Below are 16,609 nucleotides of genomic sequence, written 5' to 3'. Positions count from 1 at the left end.
GTTCATGACGTCATCGCGACGTCACCCCGCAGAGGCGTCAAAGCGGCGCGGACCCCCACGTAAGATGGCCGCGTTGGCAGCGCGAGAACGCGGTCCGGTCTGATCAAGGGGTCCCCCGTGGGGAGGAAGGCGGAGCAGGGAGCCCGACTCTCCTCGCGTCTCCTCGAGTCCCCCCGCGTCTCCTCGAGTCCCCCCGCGTCTCCTCGAGTCCCCCCGCGTCTCCTCGAGTCTCCCCGCGTCTCCTCGAGTCCCCCCGCGTCTCCTCCCTCTCCGAGGCGGCCCTGCGAAGGAGGCGGCAGGGACCCCCAGGACTTGAACCCCGGACCCCTGCATCCCTGCAATCCCTGAGCCTCGTCTCGCCATGGGCCCCTCTCTCATGCAGCTGCTGCTGCTACTTCTGCTCCGCCCGTGCGCCGGTGACCCTGGCGAACTGGGGGAGCACTACAAGCGGGAACACAGCCTTGTCAAGCCCTACCAGGGTGCGTGCCTACTCCACACTGGTCCCCTTGACGCCTCCACACGGGTCCCCTTGACGCCTCCACACGGGTCCCCTTGACGCCTCCACACGCGTCCCCTTGACGCCTCCACACGGATCCCCGTGACGCCTCCACACGGGTCCCCTTGGCGACTCGACATGGGTCCCCTTGACGCCTCCACACGGGTCCCCTTGACTCCACACGGGTACCCCTTGACTCCACACGGGTCCCCTTGACGCCTCCACACGGGTCCCCTTGACGCCTCCACACGGGTCCCCTTGACGACTCCACACGGGTCCCCTTGACTCCACACGGGTACCCCTTGACTCCACACGGGTCCCCTTGACGCCTCCACACGGGTCCCCTTGACGCCTCCACACGGGTCCCCTTGACGCCTCCACACGGGTCCCCTTGACGACTCCACACGGGTCCCCTTGACGCCTCCACACGGGTCCCCTTGACGCCTCCACACGGGTCCCCTTGACGACTCCACACGGGTCCCCTTGACGACTCCACACGGGTCCCCTTGACGCCTCCACACGGGTCCCCTTGACGACTCCACACGGGTCCCCTTGACGACTCCACACGGGTCCCCTTGACCACTCCACACGGGTCCCCTTGACCACTCCACACGGGTCCCCTTGACGCCTCCACACGGGTCCCCTTGACTCCATACGGGTCCCCTTGACGCCTCCAGACGGGTCCCCTTGACGACTCCACACAGGTCCCCTTGACGCCTCCACACGGGTCCCCTTGACGCCTCCACACGGGTCCCCTTGACGCCTCCACACGGGTCCCCTTGACGCCTCCACACGGGTCCCCTTGACGCCTCCACACGGGTCCCCTTGACGCCTCCACACGGGTCCCCTTGACGCCTCCACACGGGTCCCCTTGACTCCACACGGGTCCCCTTGACGACTCGACATGGGTCCCCTTGACGCCTCCACACGGGTCCCCTTGACTCCACACGGGTACCCCTTGACTCCACACGGGTCCCCTTGACGCCTCCACACGGGTCCCCTTGACGCCTCCACACGGGTCCCCTTGACGACTCCACACGGGTCCCCTTGACTCCACACGGGTACCCCTTGACTCCACACGGGTCCCCTTGACGCCTCCACACGGGTCCCCTTGACGCCTCCACACGGGTCCCCTTGACGCCTCCACACGGGTCCCCTTGACGACTCCACACGGGTCCCCTTGACGCCTCCACACGGGTCCCCTTGACGCCTCCACACGGGTCCCCTTGACGACTCCACACGGGTCCCCTTGACGACTCCACACGGGTCCCCTTGACGCCTCCACACGGGTCCCCTTGACGACTCCACACGGGTCCCCTTGACGCCTCCACACGGGTCCCCTTGACGACTCCACACGGGTCCCCTTGACGACTCCACACGGGTCCCCTTGACCACTCCACACGGGTCCCCTTGACCACTCCACACGGGTCCCCTTGACGCCTCCACACGGGTCCCCTTGACTCCATACGGGTCCCCTTGACGCCTCCAGACGGGTCCCCTTGACGACTCCACACAGGTCCCCTTGACGCCTCCACACGGGTCCCCTTGACGCCTCCACACGGGTCCCCTTGACGCCTCCACACGGGTCCCCTTGACGCCTCCACACGGGTCCCCTTGATGCCTCCACACGGGTCCCCTTGACGCCTCCACACGGGTCCCCTTGACGCCTCCACACGGGTCCCCTTGACTCCACACGGGTCCCCTTGACGACTCGACATGGGTCCCCTTCATGATGCTCTTGATGTGTCTGTTGATGTCGGTGCTAACGAAGGCAGCATGGCTCTGTGAGACGTGATTCGTGATGTTGATGATGTTGATGCCCTTCATGTAGGTGCTGGCTCGGGCAGCATGGCCCTGTGGGACATGGCCGGGAGCACGATGGTGACCAGCCAGTACGTGCGGCTCACGCCCGACCAGCAGAGCAAGCAGGGCGCGCTGTGGAACCGCGTGGTGCGGTACCCAGCACACAGCTGCACTCAGCTGCACCCAGCTATCTCATTCCTTACACCAGGGCCCATGACAATCACACGACCTCTCTAACCTATGGCCCCTGTGCTTCCCCGCCCTCTCCGGCCGCCCGACCCCCAGCCGTGCTACCTGCTGGACTGGGAGCTGCACGTGCAGTTCAAGGTGCACGGGCACGGCAAGAAGAACCTGCATGGAGACGGCCTAGCGCTGTGGTACACGATGGACCGCATGCAGCTGGGTAGGTGCTGTGCTCGTTGCGCACCGGGCGTTTCAACGTCGTCGCCAGCCGCGCCAGTATTTGGTGGTGTTGCCGTCATTGCTCCTATTGTTGTTTACAGCCTCGTCAAGCTGATGTGTGCGATGTCCTCCACGCTGCATCACCCACCGGTCTCTGTGATTCCTCCCCTCCCTCCAATCACATCATCCATCCCGAACACGAAACCTCCACCTTCTCCACACTCCACTCCTCACCCATGTCCCCCCCCCCCCCCCCAAATTTCAAGCATCACCTGATCCCCTTCCTGATCCCCTTTCTGATCCCCTTTCTGATCCCCCTTCCTGATCCCCCTTCCGGATCCTCCTTCCTGATCGCCCTTCCTGATCCCTCTTCCACACCATCACCCTTCAAACCCCACCACCCACCTATCACCCTCCTGACATCTCCTCGCCCATCGCCCACAAAACCCACCGCCCACCACTTCACCCATCTCCCACCTGACCGCGCTTCCCACAGGATCCGTGTTTGGAAACAAAGAGAACTTCCGAGGGCTGGGGATTTTCTTGGACACGTACTATAACGAGGGGAAGAAGCACGAAGTGAGTGCTGTCCTCGTGCCCTTCCCTCCCCCCATCTCATCGTGCTCCTGTCCGTGTTGCCCTGTCTCCTCTCCACACCCCTCCCCCCACACGACACCCTCCGCATCCCCCCCCCACGAACCCCCCTCGACCCCTCTGCCCCCCCCCACCCCACCGCAGGCAGCGTGTTTGGCAGCCGAGATTTCTTTCGCGGGTTAGGCATTTTTATTGACACCTACGCCAACAACCTTAAGGACGACACAGTAAGTGCCCCCCCCCTCCGCCACTCCCCGCTGCGGCTGTTGTCAACGCTCCCCCCCTGTCCGTTTGGCACCACCTTTCCCTGCCCGCTGCTTGGTTCGGTGAAACATCCTCAGCTCTGGAAGGTGTCAATTTCTCCTTCGGTTTTTCTCGTAACGAAACGCTCGGCTTGCCTAACCGCCCCTGCGCGAGCGTGCCGCGTGAGCTGCTTGCGCTAACAGAGCGCCGACAGTGTAACTGGGTGTGTGGGTGATGCTCTTGGTTGGTGGCTTGATGACTTGGTGAGCGAAACCTTTATCCGGCGGTGTGCATGTGTGCGCGCGTGTGTGTACGCATGTGCGCGTGTGTGTGTGTACGCGTGTGCGCGTGTGCATTCTTTCGGGTTGCCACCTGTCCTTGGTTTCCCCAGGATCGTCCTCTTGTTGAGTGAGGAGGCAGCTGCAGACATTAAAAGTCCTAGTTATTGTTAGCTGCGTAATAATAATAACACTAATACCAGTTCAACACTCAAGGCTGCATTTAATCATAGTTTTTGTGTGTGCGCGTGTGCACCGTGTGCGCGTGTGCACCGTGTGCACCGTGTGCGCGTGTGCACCGTGTGCGCGTATACCCGATGGGGAGCGCTGGTGCAGTGATTCGCGCACTGCGTGACAGACACGGGCAAACAGTTGGATTTGCGCTCAAGGTCGTCATCGGTATCGAAAATCTGAACCATCCTGGGCCTCCCCTAGGTTGATTCGGCCTTAAATGAGTGGCTCGTGCGGTGTGCTAGCATCAGCATTGGGGAGACAAAGGCAGCCGGGTGTGGTGCTGGCCACCCAAGACCATTTTCGCCATGCTGGTCTTAATAGTTTCTCGCTAACAGCACTTGCCCCACAACCTTTTTTTACGCAATTGCGACTATACATAGCAATCATTGCCCCTATTGCTGGCAGACAAATGGCCCAGATCACTCTTGCAAATGAGACTTACAGTATCTTGGTCTGTTAGTTCTCATTCTGGTTTGTAGTGGCGCGTGTGGGCTACACGGGGAATCTCGGTTGTGTGTCCCCGTGTGTGTGTGCCCGTGGCAGCGTGTGTTCCCCTACATCTCGGTGATGGTGAATAACGGCTCCTTGCGCTACGAGCACGAGAAGGACGGCAGCAGCACGGAGGTGGCGGGGTGCGCTGCCGCGCTGCGCAATGTCAACCACGACACCTTCCTCTCCGTGCGCTACTCTGCCCAGCGACTCACGGTACACACACGCTACACACACGCTACACACACGCACGCACACATCACAAAGATCCCTCGTATAGCCGTTAACATGCCGCCGCCTTTGTCTCCCCAGTGCTGATGTTTATACACGGCACCAAGTACTTAAGGCTGCGTTGACTTCGGGTATGGCCCAGGACTGGTCCAAATATTTGCTGCCACTGTTATTGGTCCCGAGCAGGAATCGAACTCAGGTCGCCGGGTTCATAGCACGGTGGTGCTTACCACTGCACCGCCATACACGGAAGCACACACGCACGGTACACACATGCACGCACATACATGGTACACAAGAGAGATAGATAATCGTCCCGTGAATGCAATCGCGTCCCCTGTGGAATGACATGATTGGGGTGGGATGGGGGGGATCAGGTGAATTGCTACACGGCTGGCCAAGGTTTGGGCGGTGCACCTAACCCCGGTCCCCTCTCCCCTTGTCGCTCACTCAGATTAAGGTCGACGTGGACGATAAGGGCGAGTGGCGCGACTGTGTGGACGTGCCAGGCGTCCGCCTCCCCACCGGCTATTACTTCGGCGCCTCCTCCGCCACCGGAGACCTCTCAGGTGAGTTCCACTCAGCCACGCACTCGCCCGCTTGTTCGCTCGGCCGCGTCCCCGCTCACTCGCGCGCTCACGACTCGCTAATCCTTGTGGTCACGCCCTCGATCGTTCATTCACCTGTGCGCACACTCACTTTCTCACCGCCTCGCTCACTTGTGTTCTCACTCACTGGCTCACCCGAGCTCACCAAACTGATCGCTCATCTTGCTCACTCGATAAGATTACTCACCTCCCTCACCTTTATGCTTGCTTGCCTGCCTCCTCACCACCTTGCTTACCATCTCATTCACCTGCCTGATCACCAGCTTGCTCACCTGGTCGCTCACCTGCCCGCTTACCTGTGCATGGCGTGTGTGTGTGCGCGCGCGCAGATAACCACGACATCGTGTCGATGAAGGTGTACGAGTTGAGTGTGGAGCACACCCTCGAGGAGATGCAGTTCGACTGGAGCTCCGTGGAGCCGAGTGCCGAGTTCCCGCACCACGCCCGTGAGGAGGGGGGGCTCGGTGGGGATGGGTAGCGGCGGGGAAGACGAGGCTCGTGATTGTGTCTTTGTTTACACAAAGTCTGTTAAAGACTAGATGGCTATTACGTGTGTGCGTGTGTTTATATGTTTGCGATTGTACAGTGGTGTGTACGTTGCGTACATGTGTACACGGATGGTGATGGTGCAGTGGTTTTTGCTCTGGGCTAGGAGCTTGGTATTCCGAGTTTAATTCCCACTCAAAGCAAACATCGGTGACAAATATCTGAACTGGTCCTGGGTCCTCGCTTGGTCGACCCAGCCTTAAATGAGTACTTGGTGCGGTGTGCGCTGTGCCGGCTTTAATAGGTGCTTGCTAACTGCACTTACCCTAAGAGTGTTAAAAGGCTACATGAGAGGTCTTTGTGCGTGCACGTCAGGTCTCTCCGACGAGCCCAGCTACCGGAACGAGCCGCTGAGCGGCATCAAGGTGTTCCTCCTTGTCTTCTTCGGACTCATCGGCATCGTCATCTGTGCCGTCGTCGCTGTCATCGTCCTGCAGAAGCGGCAGGAGCAGAGCCGCAAGCGCTTCTACTGACCCCGGGGGTTGGGGGTCAGCGTGGGGTCGGCGGGGGGAGGGCAGCTCGGTGACTTCATCACCACGCTTGGCAGCGATACTGCCGACTGCCCCAGACCGCCGGGCAGGGCTCCAAGATCTGGTGTGGGCTTCTGGTTTCTGGATTCCGATTTATTTGGATTGGGGATCTGGATTCCGGGTCTGGTTTTAGAGGTCTGATTGAGGATCTGGATTTAGGATCTAGATTAGAGATCTGGTGTGAGTAATTGCATTGAATTGGGGACCTGGATATGGGATCTGGCTTCCAAGATATGGTTTGGGGAACTGCATTGATTTGATTTGTGGATCTGGATTAGAGATTTGGTTTGGTGATCTGGATTGGGGATCTGGATCGGGGTTCTGGTTTAGGGATATGGCTTGGGGGTGGGGGGGGGATAGAGCGTAGTGGTCCATGACTTTGGCTGCGTCTGATTGGCCGAGTGTTCGATTGAGTGGAGGGAGGGGGCGATGGTTGAGTGGGGGAGTGTTGTGAGGGGCTGTGAGGTGGGTTGTTGTGGGAGGTTAGGCCTAAGCTGTTGGGGCAGTTTAACTGATTTATTTTCACTTCTTTAAAAGTTTCCACAGAGCAAAAATATTGTCGAATGAGCGGTGAGGAGGGTTAGGAAGCCACGATGGTCGGGGTGAGGCGCTTGAAGTGGACGTGAAGCGAGTCTGACTGCGTCTGCGTGTTAATCATTGGGCCCCCCTCTTGTTTTGTCGTTGTAACGTGGAGTGGTGGCATAGTGCGCTGTGCACCCACCGTGCCGTCCTCTTCCAGATCCCGCAGCTGCTGCATGGCAAACTGCGACCTCCAAGGTCTGACCAGACCATGTCCACCACTCTCTGCTCTTAAGACTCTCAGAGACAGACCCATAGACTGGCATAGTGACCCAGAGATTCACATCGAGGCCTATACACTCACACAGAGACCGTTGACTCGCACACAAACCCATAGGTCTGCCAGAACAGCATCCCACCACCGAGCCTGAGGTCTCCTCGTCCCCCGTGCTCGCCGGGCTCGTGGAGACCACTCCCATGCCTGTCTCGGTGGCCGCCTGTCCACGCATCCCGCCCAGAGCTGCCGTTTTTGCAGAGTTCACATCTACAACACGGACGCCGTCCATTTTCAGACCTGTAAAATGATGGGAAACCCCATCACAACAGAACAATTGATGCAGCCGGAAACAGATTTAATGGCACATGGAGGTGCGCTGCTTTGCGTGTCCAGACACCGTCGACTTTGTTCAGACCACGGCACGGCCACGTTCTCTCAACTCTGCGGGCTGCCGCTTCCAAAACGACAATGGCCACACAAGTTCAGCTCTTCTGAGCCAGTGGTCTGGATACGTCCGAAAGCTTCACAAACGCGATGCTGCATCACCTTCATGACTTGTCAAATCCGCTCGCACCGTTTCCAACGACAAACCGAACGGTGAATCCCATGCGAGGTCAAAGTTGACGGTGGTGGGGAGGTGTCTTGCTGGCGATCGCGGGCGCCACCTCAACGCGGCAGCTCGTGCCGTCCGCATCGCCCCGTGCCCCCTCCTCACGAGCCGCCCGTTTAATTTCGCAGCCGGGGGATTCCTATCTCACCGAATATTTCCTGGCTCGCCGCGTGACTGGGGTAGGTGGCACGGGACTCGTAGCCGCGGGCAGCGCCGCCCGCAGGGGGGCAGCAGAGGGGGCCGTTCCACCCTGGACGTCGCACAAGGGGGCTCCACGACGGAGCACCCTGCCCCGGAGATTCCTGGAACCCTTGGGTGGCCGCAGTCACAGCTGTGGGGCGGGGAGCCAACCCCTCTGTCAGGTGGAACCGTCCCCGAGTCGCACGCGCGGAAGGACGCGCTGCTGCTGCTGTCGTCGCCATCGCTGCCACTGCTGTGAATATTTGCAAATGCACTGATCTCCCCCCACCCCACCCTCACGGATGTGAACTTTGCGAATCGGCTGCGGCCCCCTGTGGGGAGCGCAATGTGCCTTAACTCCGCGTTGTCGCAAAAATTCCACGACGCCGCGACGCGCTCCCTGCACCGCCACCGCTACTCTCTCCTCACGCTCGGGCTCGCTGGCGCGGGGCCGGTGCGACCTGGGTCGTCGTGACCTGCGATTGGGGCTTCAGGCCCCGGCCGAGGAAGGGGGGCGTCCGAGGGTCGTGTGGCCTCACCCCGAGGGCCGCTGCGAGCGAGGGTCCTAGGCCGACGAGAGCGGCGGTTTTGAAATGCAACAAAAAAATCAAAACGCAGCGGTCACATTCTATTTTTGGTATAAATCTGATATACGGGCAAGTGGGTGGGTAGCCTGGAAATCTTGAGAGCAGGGTAGGTGGGTGGGTAGCCTAGTCGTGTGGGTGAGTAGGGTAGGTGGGTGGGTAGGGTAGGGGGTGGGTGAGTAGGGTGGGGGGGTAGCCTAGTTGTGTGGTTGAGTCGGAGAGGTGGGTAAGGTAGGTCGGTGGATGGTAGGTGGGAGGGGTAGCTTGGCTCATGTGGGTAGAGAAGTGATAAGGTGGGTGTAAGTAAGTGATTTGATTTTAATGGATAATCTTTTTCATAATGACAATAATTGCGCTTGTGGAGTCTGATCACGTTCGTTGTACATGCATCGATTCGCATGCCCTCGCACGCACGCCCCGATGCACGAATCACAATTGCAATAATCGATGTCAATCAAATATGCATTCTATTTATACCTGGTAGGTAGGTAGAGGAGTGGGTAGGTGGGTGGACAGGTCCGTATATGGTTGGGTAGGTACGTGGGTGCACCGGTGGACGTGACCCATCTCTGGGTGGCGTTTGAGATCTGTTTACACAGCTCTGGTTTTTCTCAAAGTTCAATAAACGTACCCCGTGCCATATACCGTCTCCTCTGCTTGGATTCATCATCGGCTGCGCGCGACACCCCGTCCGGGCAACGTAAACAACCGTGCCGGCGTGACATTGAGCTGCCGGGCGTCTCCTTGGGCCCACGGAGCCAAGGCCTCGCCGTGTCGCCAGCGCTGGCGGTGTCGCCAAGGACGGACGAGGAGTGACGCTCAACGCTGGCTCCTCGTCTGCTGTTCCGGTCCTTTGAAAAGAGCAGCTAAAGAGCAGCAGAGTCAATGAGCATTGTGGCATCGGTGATCGGCTCCTGTTTAGAGCCCTGCACAGCCAGTGGTAAATCCACATTCCAATGGCAGGGGCAAGTATCCCCATAGGGTAACCACTGTTGACTTCTTCACAGTGGTAGTTATTTTAATGACCCCGGAGAAAGGGATAATGGGCTGAGCCAACTCGCGACCTTTCGATTGCGAGCGGTTAAATCTACCGCCAAGTCGCCCAGCTGGTTCGTAAAAGTTTATGGCAGTTATTACCGACAATTAGTATTACTGACAAAAGCTGCCGAACTATTCTGCATTGTAAAACTAATCCCATAGCTGCTGTCCCTCACATAAATCACATGACTGCCCGAGGACGTGTATAATCTTGACCAATCACAGTTCATCTTTTAGGTAAACTCTGTGGGCCCTGGGGAGACTCCACTCCGTCACTCTACCATGGCCATACCAAGTCACGGTGAACGAGTTGCCCGTGACAGTTGCTGACGAACGCCCGAGAGGATCACGGTGTTTGTGAACAAACCTGGAGGCTCGCATCACAAGCGGCTCAGAGCAGCCGCTTGGCACGGACCACGATGGCCACAGCCCCCAGAGACACGAGGCAACGTACGGGGGTCACACCGGGCGCCCGCTGTAGCGCGTTGGCCGCTCGTTGCAGAGGTTCGCGGTTCTAATGCAGCGCCCACCCTGATTAATACTGCGGGCGTATAAACCATGAAAATACAACGCGTCTGTCGATTCCGTTTATTTTTTGAGGCCCATTGAGCCGAGCAGCTAAAAAAAATTCCAACGCTCACACAGCCAAAACGACTTCGTCCGCTCAACAGTGCACGTCAAAGATCCCATGGCGTCATTCCCAAGAGTAGGCCGTTGTGTGCCGACGTCAAGGATCACATTAACCACGTTTGAATAATTAAACCGCAAATTACTCGATGGGAATCTACGTGGCAATGATTGCCCCCCTTCCTGCAAAGACTTGGCAGGACCCTCTTCAAAAAACGTCACAAGGGTAAACGAGCGCAACACTCATCCCTACAGCGCTCCTCGGGACTCTGGGTTTAAAGTCACAAATGAAGTTCGACACTCGTGTCACACGAGTGTCGAAGGTTTACACACGTGACCACCAGAGATTCTACTCCGTTAATTGCGTCGCGTTTTTCTGTACAATGAGACTTGGGAGGTGAGTGAGAGCCGACCTCACGTGGAACGATCGTGCGCACCGCCAAATGTACAATTTGCTTGTTATTTTTTACAGTGTACTGCATAGTTGTACTGTACATGCACGTGTTTTGACTTTGCATCTGACTGCGTGGCATATACATGTACAGTTTTACACGTACGCTTTACACGTACAAGTTTACACGGATGCGTGGCGATGACGCCTTCGTGTTCCCATGAGTCTTCAATTCCAGTTGACATCGTCATGATACTCGAACTCTCTCCCAGGCCAATGAGCGGTTTGTCACAGCAAGGTGACGCCTGTATTTACAAACAATTAAGGAAACTAGAATATTAACGCCTCTCTTAGGTCGCTAGAACGAAAACAACGATACAAACAAACCGCGCGGACGAGAGAGACCGTGCAAGAGAGAGGGTAATGTATGACACCGATGGTCACGAGACACACGGACTCGAGAAGCCAAACGAAATTAATAAATTCTTAGAATGGAACCTGTCGGCCCCCAATCCGGCAATTCGTGGAATCGCTGAAGGGTGAATAGTTCCGTGGTCTGGGTGGGGCGGCTGCTACTTGAGCAGGTGGTTGAGTTGATCGAGGACGTTTGAGGAAATCTCAACGCTGGGGTGGGGGATGGTGGGGGGAGAGACGGGACATCACGGCGAGTGAGTTGGAGCGTGGGTGGGTGGTAGTTATTATTATTTATTCTTTCTCTGCAGTATTAATCAGGGCGGCTGCTGGATTCGAACAATGAACTTCTGCAACAAGTGGTGAATGTACTACCACTGGGCCACATCACCACTAGTGTGTGTGCATGCCAGAACAACTCAGCCTCAAATTAATCCCTGTGGTTTTGTGAATGTGCATGTGGGTGTACACAGGAGCAGTGGGCAGTGGTTCACACACCGCATTACAAACCCTAAGACTGAGTTTTAATCCAAGCCACGTCTAACATCCGTGGTCAGTGATACCTGAACACGTCATGGGCCTTCCCGGGGTCGACTCAACTTGACATGAGTACCTGGTATGGTGTGTATAAACATCAGCACCGGAGAGACAAAGGTGGCCGGGCGTGGTGCTTTATACACCACCCCCTTGTGCGCCCTTAGGAGGTGCTGCTCGCTCACGGCCTGTGTCGGCTACACGGGTAATTGTCACCTTGACGTTTGTGTCTGCACAGACGGCTGACGCTACTCACTTTTTCTGTATGGACTCCTGCCTGTGGACAAGCACACACACACGCGCGTACACACACACACACGTGCGCGCGTACACACACACACACGAGACTCGATGTTAGCGATGCTGCTCATCACGAGCAGTGCACGTGTATGCGTCACAGTGTCAGCATTGGTAAGCGACGTACACTCACGTATACGCGCGTAAACATGCACATGTAAGCATGGACACGAGCACACGCGCGAGCACGTACTGGTATTGGAGATGCGACGTTATTATCTGCATCTTTTTCATGTTCTGTAAAAAAAACACACGCACACGAGTCGTGCTCACGGAGAGTGCACTCTCACCGACATCGTCACCGTCGTCACCACCATCACCATCTCCATCTCCACGTGACAGGTGGAAGCTCTCCGCTCGTCAATATCGACGCCAAGGTTTCGCTCGGCGGCCGTCGACAGCCCAAGGGCAGCGGACGCAAGGTCGCGTGTCCGGCCCCCGCTCCACAAACACCGCCTCACCTCCACGCACGTTGCAGGGACCCGCGGGCCGCATCTCCACTTGTCGTGGACTTTTCGGATGGCTACTCGACTGACATTAATTTGTACAAGGTCGTGTTTAAATCGAGAACTGTTCTCCCACTCACCCGGTAAGCGAGCTGGAACAATCATAATTGGCCCATTCAACGCGAGTGCTTAATTTGTTTGGCTACGTCAGGTGGTGGAGAGTTACCAGGCAATACATTTGGTCAGATAATTTCGTGGCCTGACCAGAAAATCAATTGTGAATTATAGGCTCACCTGAGAGCGGAGACTCTCGACACTTGAGAAACCGGTTCAATCACAGATAGCGGCTGAGACCCGGCTTTGAACCCAGCGTCTCAGCCGGCTGAGCATCGCTGACCACTGAGACACTCGGCCACCTCGGAGCGGATTTGTAAATTGTATCATCGTCCAATGAAGTTGGCCGACTGAGTTATTGTGGCCGGGTGGAGTTGCTGTGGTCGAGTGAGTGGTTGTGGCGGGGTGAGTTGCTGTGGCGAGACAGTGATGAGGGAAGCAGTGATGAGGGACGCAGTGATGAGGGAAGCACCGACTCACATCTTCAGATCTCAGGAGGGCATCCTCTTGGGCGGCCATGTTGCGTGCTGCCTGACCCAGGAGCTACACGCGACACACACCACACAATACACCACACATCACATACACACCACACAATACACCACTCATCACATACACACCACACAATACACCACACATCACATACACACCACACAATACACCACACATCACATACACACCACACAATACACCACACATCACATACACACCACACAATACACCACACATCACATACACACCACACAATACACCACACATCACATACACACCACACAATACACCACTCATCACATACACACCACACAATACACCACTCATCACATACACACCACACAATACACCACATCACATACACACCACACAATACACCACACATCACATACACACCACACAATACACCACACATCACATACACACCACACAATACACCACACATCACATACACACCACACAATACACCACACATCACATACACACCACACAATACACCACTCATCACATACACACCACACAATACACCACTCATCACATACACACCACACAATACACCACATCACATACACACCACACAATACACCACTCATCACATACACACCACACAATACACCACATCACATACACACCACACAATACACCACACATCACATACACACCACACAATACACCACACATCACATACACACCACACAATACACCATACATCACATACACACCACACAATACAACACCACACATCACACACATCACATACACACCACACAATACACCACACATCACACACACCACACAATACAACACCACACATCACACACCACACAATACACCATACATCACATACACACCACACAATACACCCCACACATCACATACACACCACACAATACAACACACACATCACATACACACCACACAATACAACATCACACACACTGGTTACACACCAGACATCACACACACCACACATCACACACCACACATCACACACACCACACATCACACACACCACACATCACACAAACCACACATCACACACACCACACAATACAACAACACTACACATCACACACACCACACAATACACCATACATCACATACACACCACACGATACAACACCACACATCACACACACACCACATCACACACACCACACAATACAACACCACACATCACACACACCACACATCACACACACCACACAATACAACACCACACATCACACACACCACACAATACAACACACCACACCACACATCACACACACCACACACACCACACAATACAACACCACACTGGTTATACTGCACAAACAACACAAACACTACTCACGCGACGCGCTATCTCACTGCAGTACAATGACGTTCACCGACTATGTCAACAGGAACATGACTCCCCGTGTCTCCCCGTGCCGTGTCCCCCTGTCTCCCCGTGCCGTGTCCCCCTATCTCCCTGTGTCTCCCCGTGCCGTGTCCCCCTGTCTCCCCGTGTCTCCCCGTGCCGTGTCTCCCTGTCTCCTCGTGCCGTGTGTCCCCGTGTCCCCCTGTCTCCCCGTGCCGTGTCTCCCTGTGTCTCCCCGTCTCCCCGTGTCTCCCCGTGCCGTGTACCCGTCACCTCCGCGCTGCGGGACCCCTTGAGGATCTGCCGTGAGAGCGAGACGAGGTCCGACGTGCCGGACGCGACCTTCTCGCCCAGCAGCGCCTTGGCCGTGACGCCGAACGGACCGGGACCCGGACCGGGAGCCGCACTCGCCATCCTCTCCTCCTCCTCGTCCTCCTCCTCTCCCCCTCCTCGTCCTCTTCCTCGTCCTCCTCCTCCCCCCCTCTTCTCCCCCTCCTCCTCTTCTTCTTCCCTCTTCCTTCGCCTACACCGCGGGGACCGCGGCCATTTGCGCCGTAAGCCACGGGCGGGGAGCGCGTCAAACAGCCTCGCCTCGCCAGAGGAGTCCCCCCCCACCGCCCCCCCCCCACCGCCCCCCCCCCACCGCCCCCCCCCCACCGCCCCCCCCCCACCGCCCCCCCCCCACCGCCCCCCCCCCACCGCCCCCCCCCCCACCGCCCCCCCCCCACCGCCCCCCCCCCCACCGCCCCCCCCCCACCGCCCACCGCCCCCACCGCCGCTGGTTTGGCCATGTTTTTTGTTTATTGTAGTACGGAGTTAGACTGATGGCCTTAATCCAAGTTTTCTTGTGGTTGTTGTTGTTGTTTGACTTGCATCCCACTGGGATTTTTGCACACAGCGTTGGTGTACGGTGCGTTTTCAGGAATATTTTGCTGTTTTTTCCTGGATTTTCTGTTTGCACAGTCACATAGTCACTTTAAGATGTTTTTTTTGTTCATGATCATCGATTATATAAAGTCTCTGCGTGCTGAACAATTAGGGCCATTGTCCGAAACATCGCCTAACTATAAAAAACAAAGATCCCCCGTATAGCCTTAACAGACTGTAGGAGCAAGTGCTGTTAGCGAGCACCTATGAAGGCCGGATCGGTACACGAGGGGGTGGGTGGCCAGCACCACGCCCGGCTGCCTTTGTCTCCCTAGTGGCGATATTTACACACCGCACCAGGTACTCATTTGAGGTTGAGTCGACCTAGGGGAGGCCCAGGACCGGTTCAAATAATCGTCACTGATGTTGGCCGTGAGCGGGAATCGAACCCGGGTCGCCATGTTCGTAGCGCAGCGCGCTAACCGCTACACTACCGCTCCCCAAAACGACACACACACAGACAGACAAAGACAGACACACACACAGACAGACACACACAGACAGACACACACAGACAGACACAGACAGACACACAGACAGACACACACACAGACAGACACAGACAGACACACACAGACAGACACAGACAGACACACACACAGACAGAAACACACACAGACACACACACAGACATACACACAGACACACACAGACAGACACAGACAGACACACACACAGACACACACACAGACAAACACACACAGACACACACAGACAAACACACACAGACACACAGACACACACACAGACACACACAGACACACACACAGACAGACACACACACATAAACACAGACCTTGTACCATCTTATCGTTCAGGTGACGTGTGGTGTAATTCGTGACGGAGGCGCCGATTTCTCTCTCGTGGCGGCGAAGATTCCCGACTTACGAACGTCTTACGCGGCGAGTTCGTAACCCGAGCCGCACGCTGCTCATTCATCTCGAGCACAACTCCGCAGCCTTCAGCTCTCTCTTTCTCTGTGAAGCCTTTTCTCGCCGAGAGTTTAGTCCGACTTGGTTGTTTCGTCATCAAACATTCTCAATAACTCGAACACGCGAAGATCCCGTGTGCTCTGTGTGTACGTTGAACTTATTTCGCATCGTACGTAGTCAACCGTGCTAATCGGAGATGCGAGGAAAGGACAGCAAACGACACAACAAGAAACTACACAACAACAAAAAACACAAAAAGCAACTCTGGGTGTACGAATCGTTATTCTGAGTCTGTGTGCATTTATCTAAAAAAAAACCACCGCCAGTAAAGTCTGGCACTGCTGATGAGGCCTTGAAGGTCGAAACCGGTACAAGAGTTTTGGACATTGATATGTGGAGTTTGTTGTTGTAGTAAACGGCGAAGTATGGAT

At 56.4% G+C, this 16,609-nt stretch overlaps 2 protein-coding genes across 3 annotated transcripts; one reads left to right on the top strand and one right to left on the bottom strand.

Annotated features, from left to right (window-relative positions):
* The first annotated feature begins 30 nt into the window (after positions 1–30).
* On the top strand, positions 31–9,266 carry LOC116941419 (vesicular integral-membrane protein VIP36-like). 2 transcript variants are annotated; one of them, XM_032952513.2, is made up of 8 exons: positions 31–479; positions 2,328–2,446; positions 2,585–2,702; positions 3,198–3,280; positions 4,594–4,755; positions 5,225–5,339; positions 5,708–5,824; positions 6,240–9,266. In XM_032952513.2, exons 1-8 carry the CDS (start codon positions 362–364, stop codon positions 6,395–6,397), a joined length of 990 nt encoding a protein of 329 aa, XP_032808404.1. In that variant the 5' UTR covers positions 31–361; the 3' UTR covers positions 6,398–9,266. The 2 variants fall into 2 exon arrangements, with proteins under 2 accessions (XP_032808404.1, XP_032808403.1); XM_032952512.2 differs by lacking the exon at positions 3,198–3,280 and adding an exon at positions 3,440–3,522 and having other exon boundaries at positions 32–479.
* Positions 9,267–10,236: 970 nt separating this feature from the next.
* BORCS7 (BLOC-1 related complex subunit 7) lies at positions 10,237–14,847 on the bottom strand. The gene is made up of 5 exons (XM_032952514.2): positions 14,593–14,847; positions 12,963–13,025; positions 12,116–12,159; positions 11,882–11,902; positions 10,237–11,304 (listed from the first exon to the last, which is right to left on the bottom strand). The coding sequence occupies exons 1-5, from the start codon at positions 14,731–14,733 to the stop codon at positions 11,253–11,255; spliced, it is 321 nt and encodes a 106-aa protein (XP_032808405.2). The 5' UTR covers positions 14,734–14,847; the 3' UTR covers positions 10,237–11,252.
* Between the last annotated feature and the right edge of the window lie 1,762 nt (positions 14,848–16,609).

Source organism: Petromyzon marinus, chromosome 11 (assembly GCF_048934315.1).
Source record: "Petromyzon marinus isolate PM22_M1 ecotype Great Lakes invasive population chromosome 11, UKy_Petmar_22M1.pri1.0, whole genome shotgun sequence".
NCBI lineage: Eukaryota > Metazoa > Chordata > Hyperoartia > Petromyzontiformes > Petromyzontidae > Petromyzon > Petromyzon marinus.
This window is presented reverse-complemented; position numbering and strand designations above follow the sequence as displayed.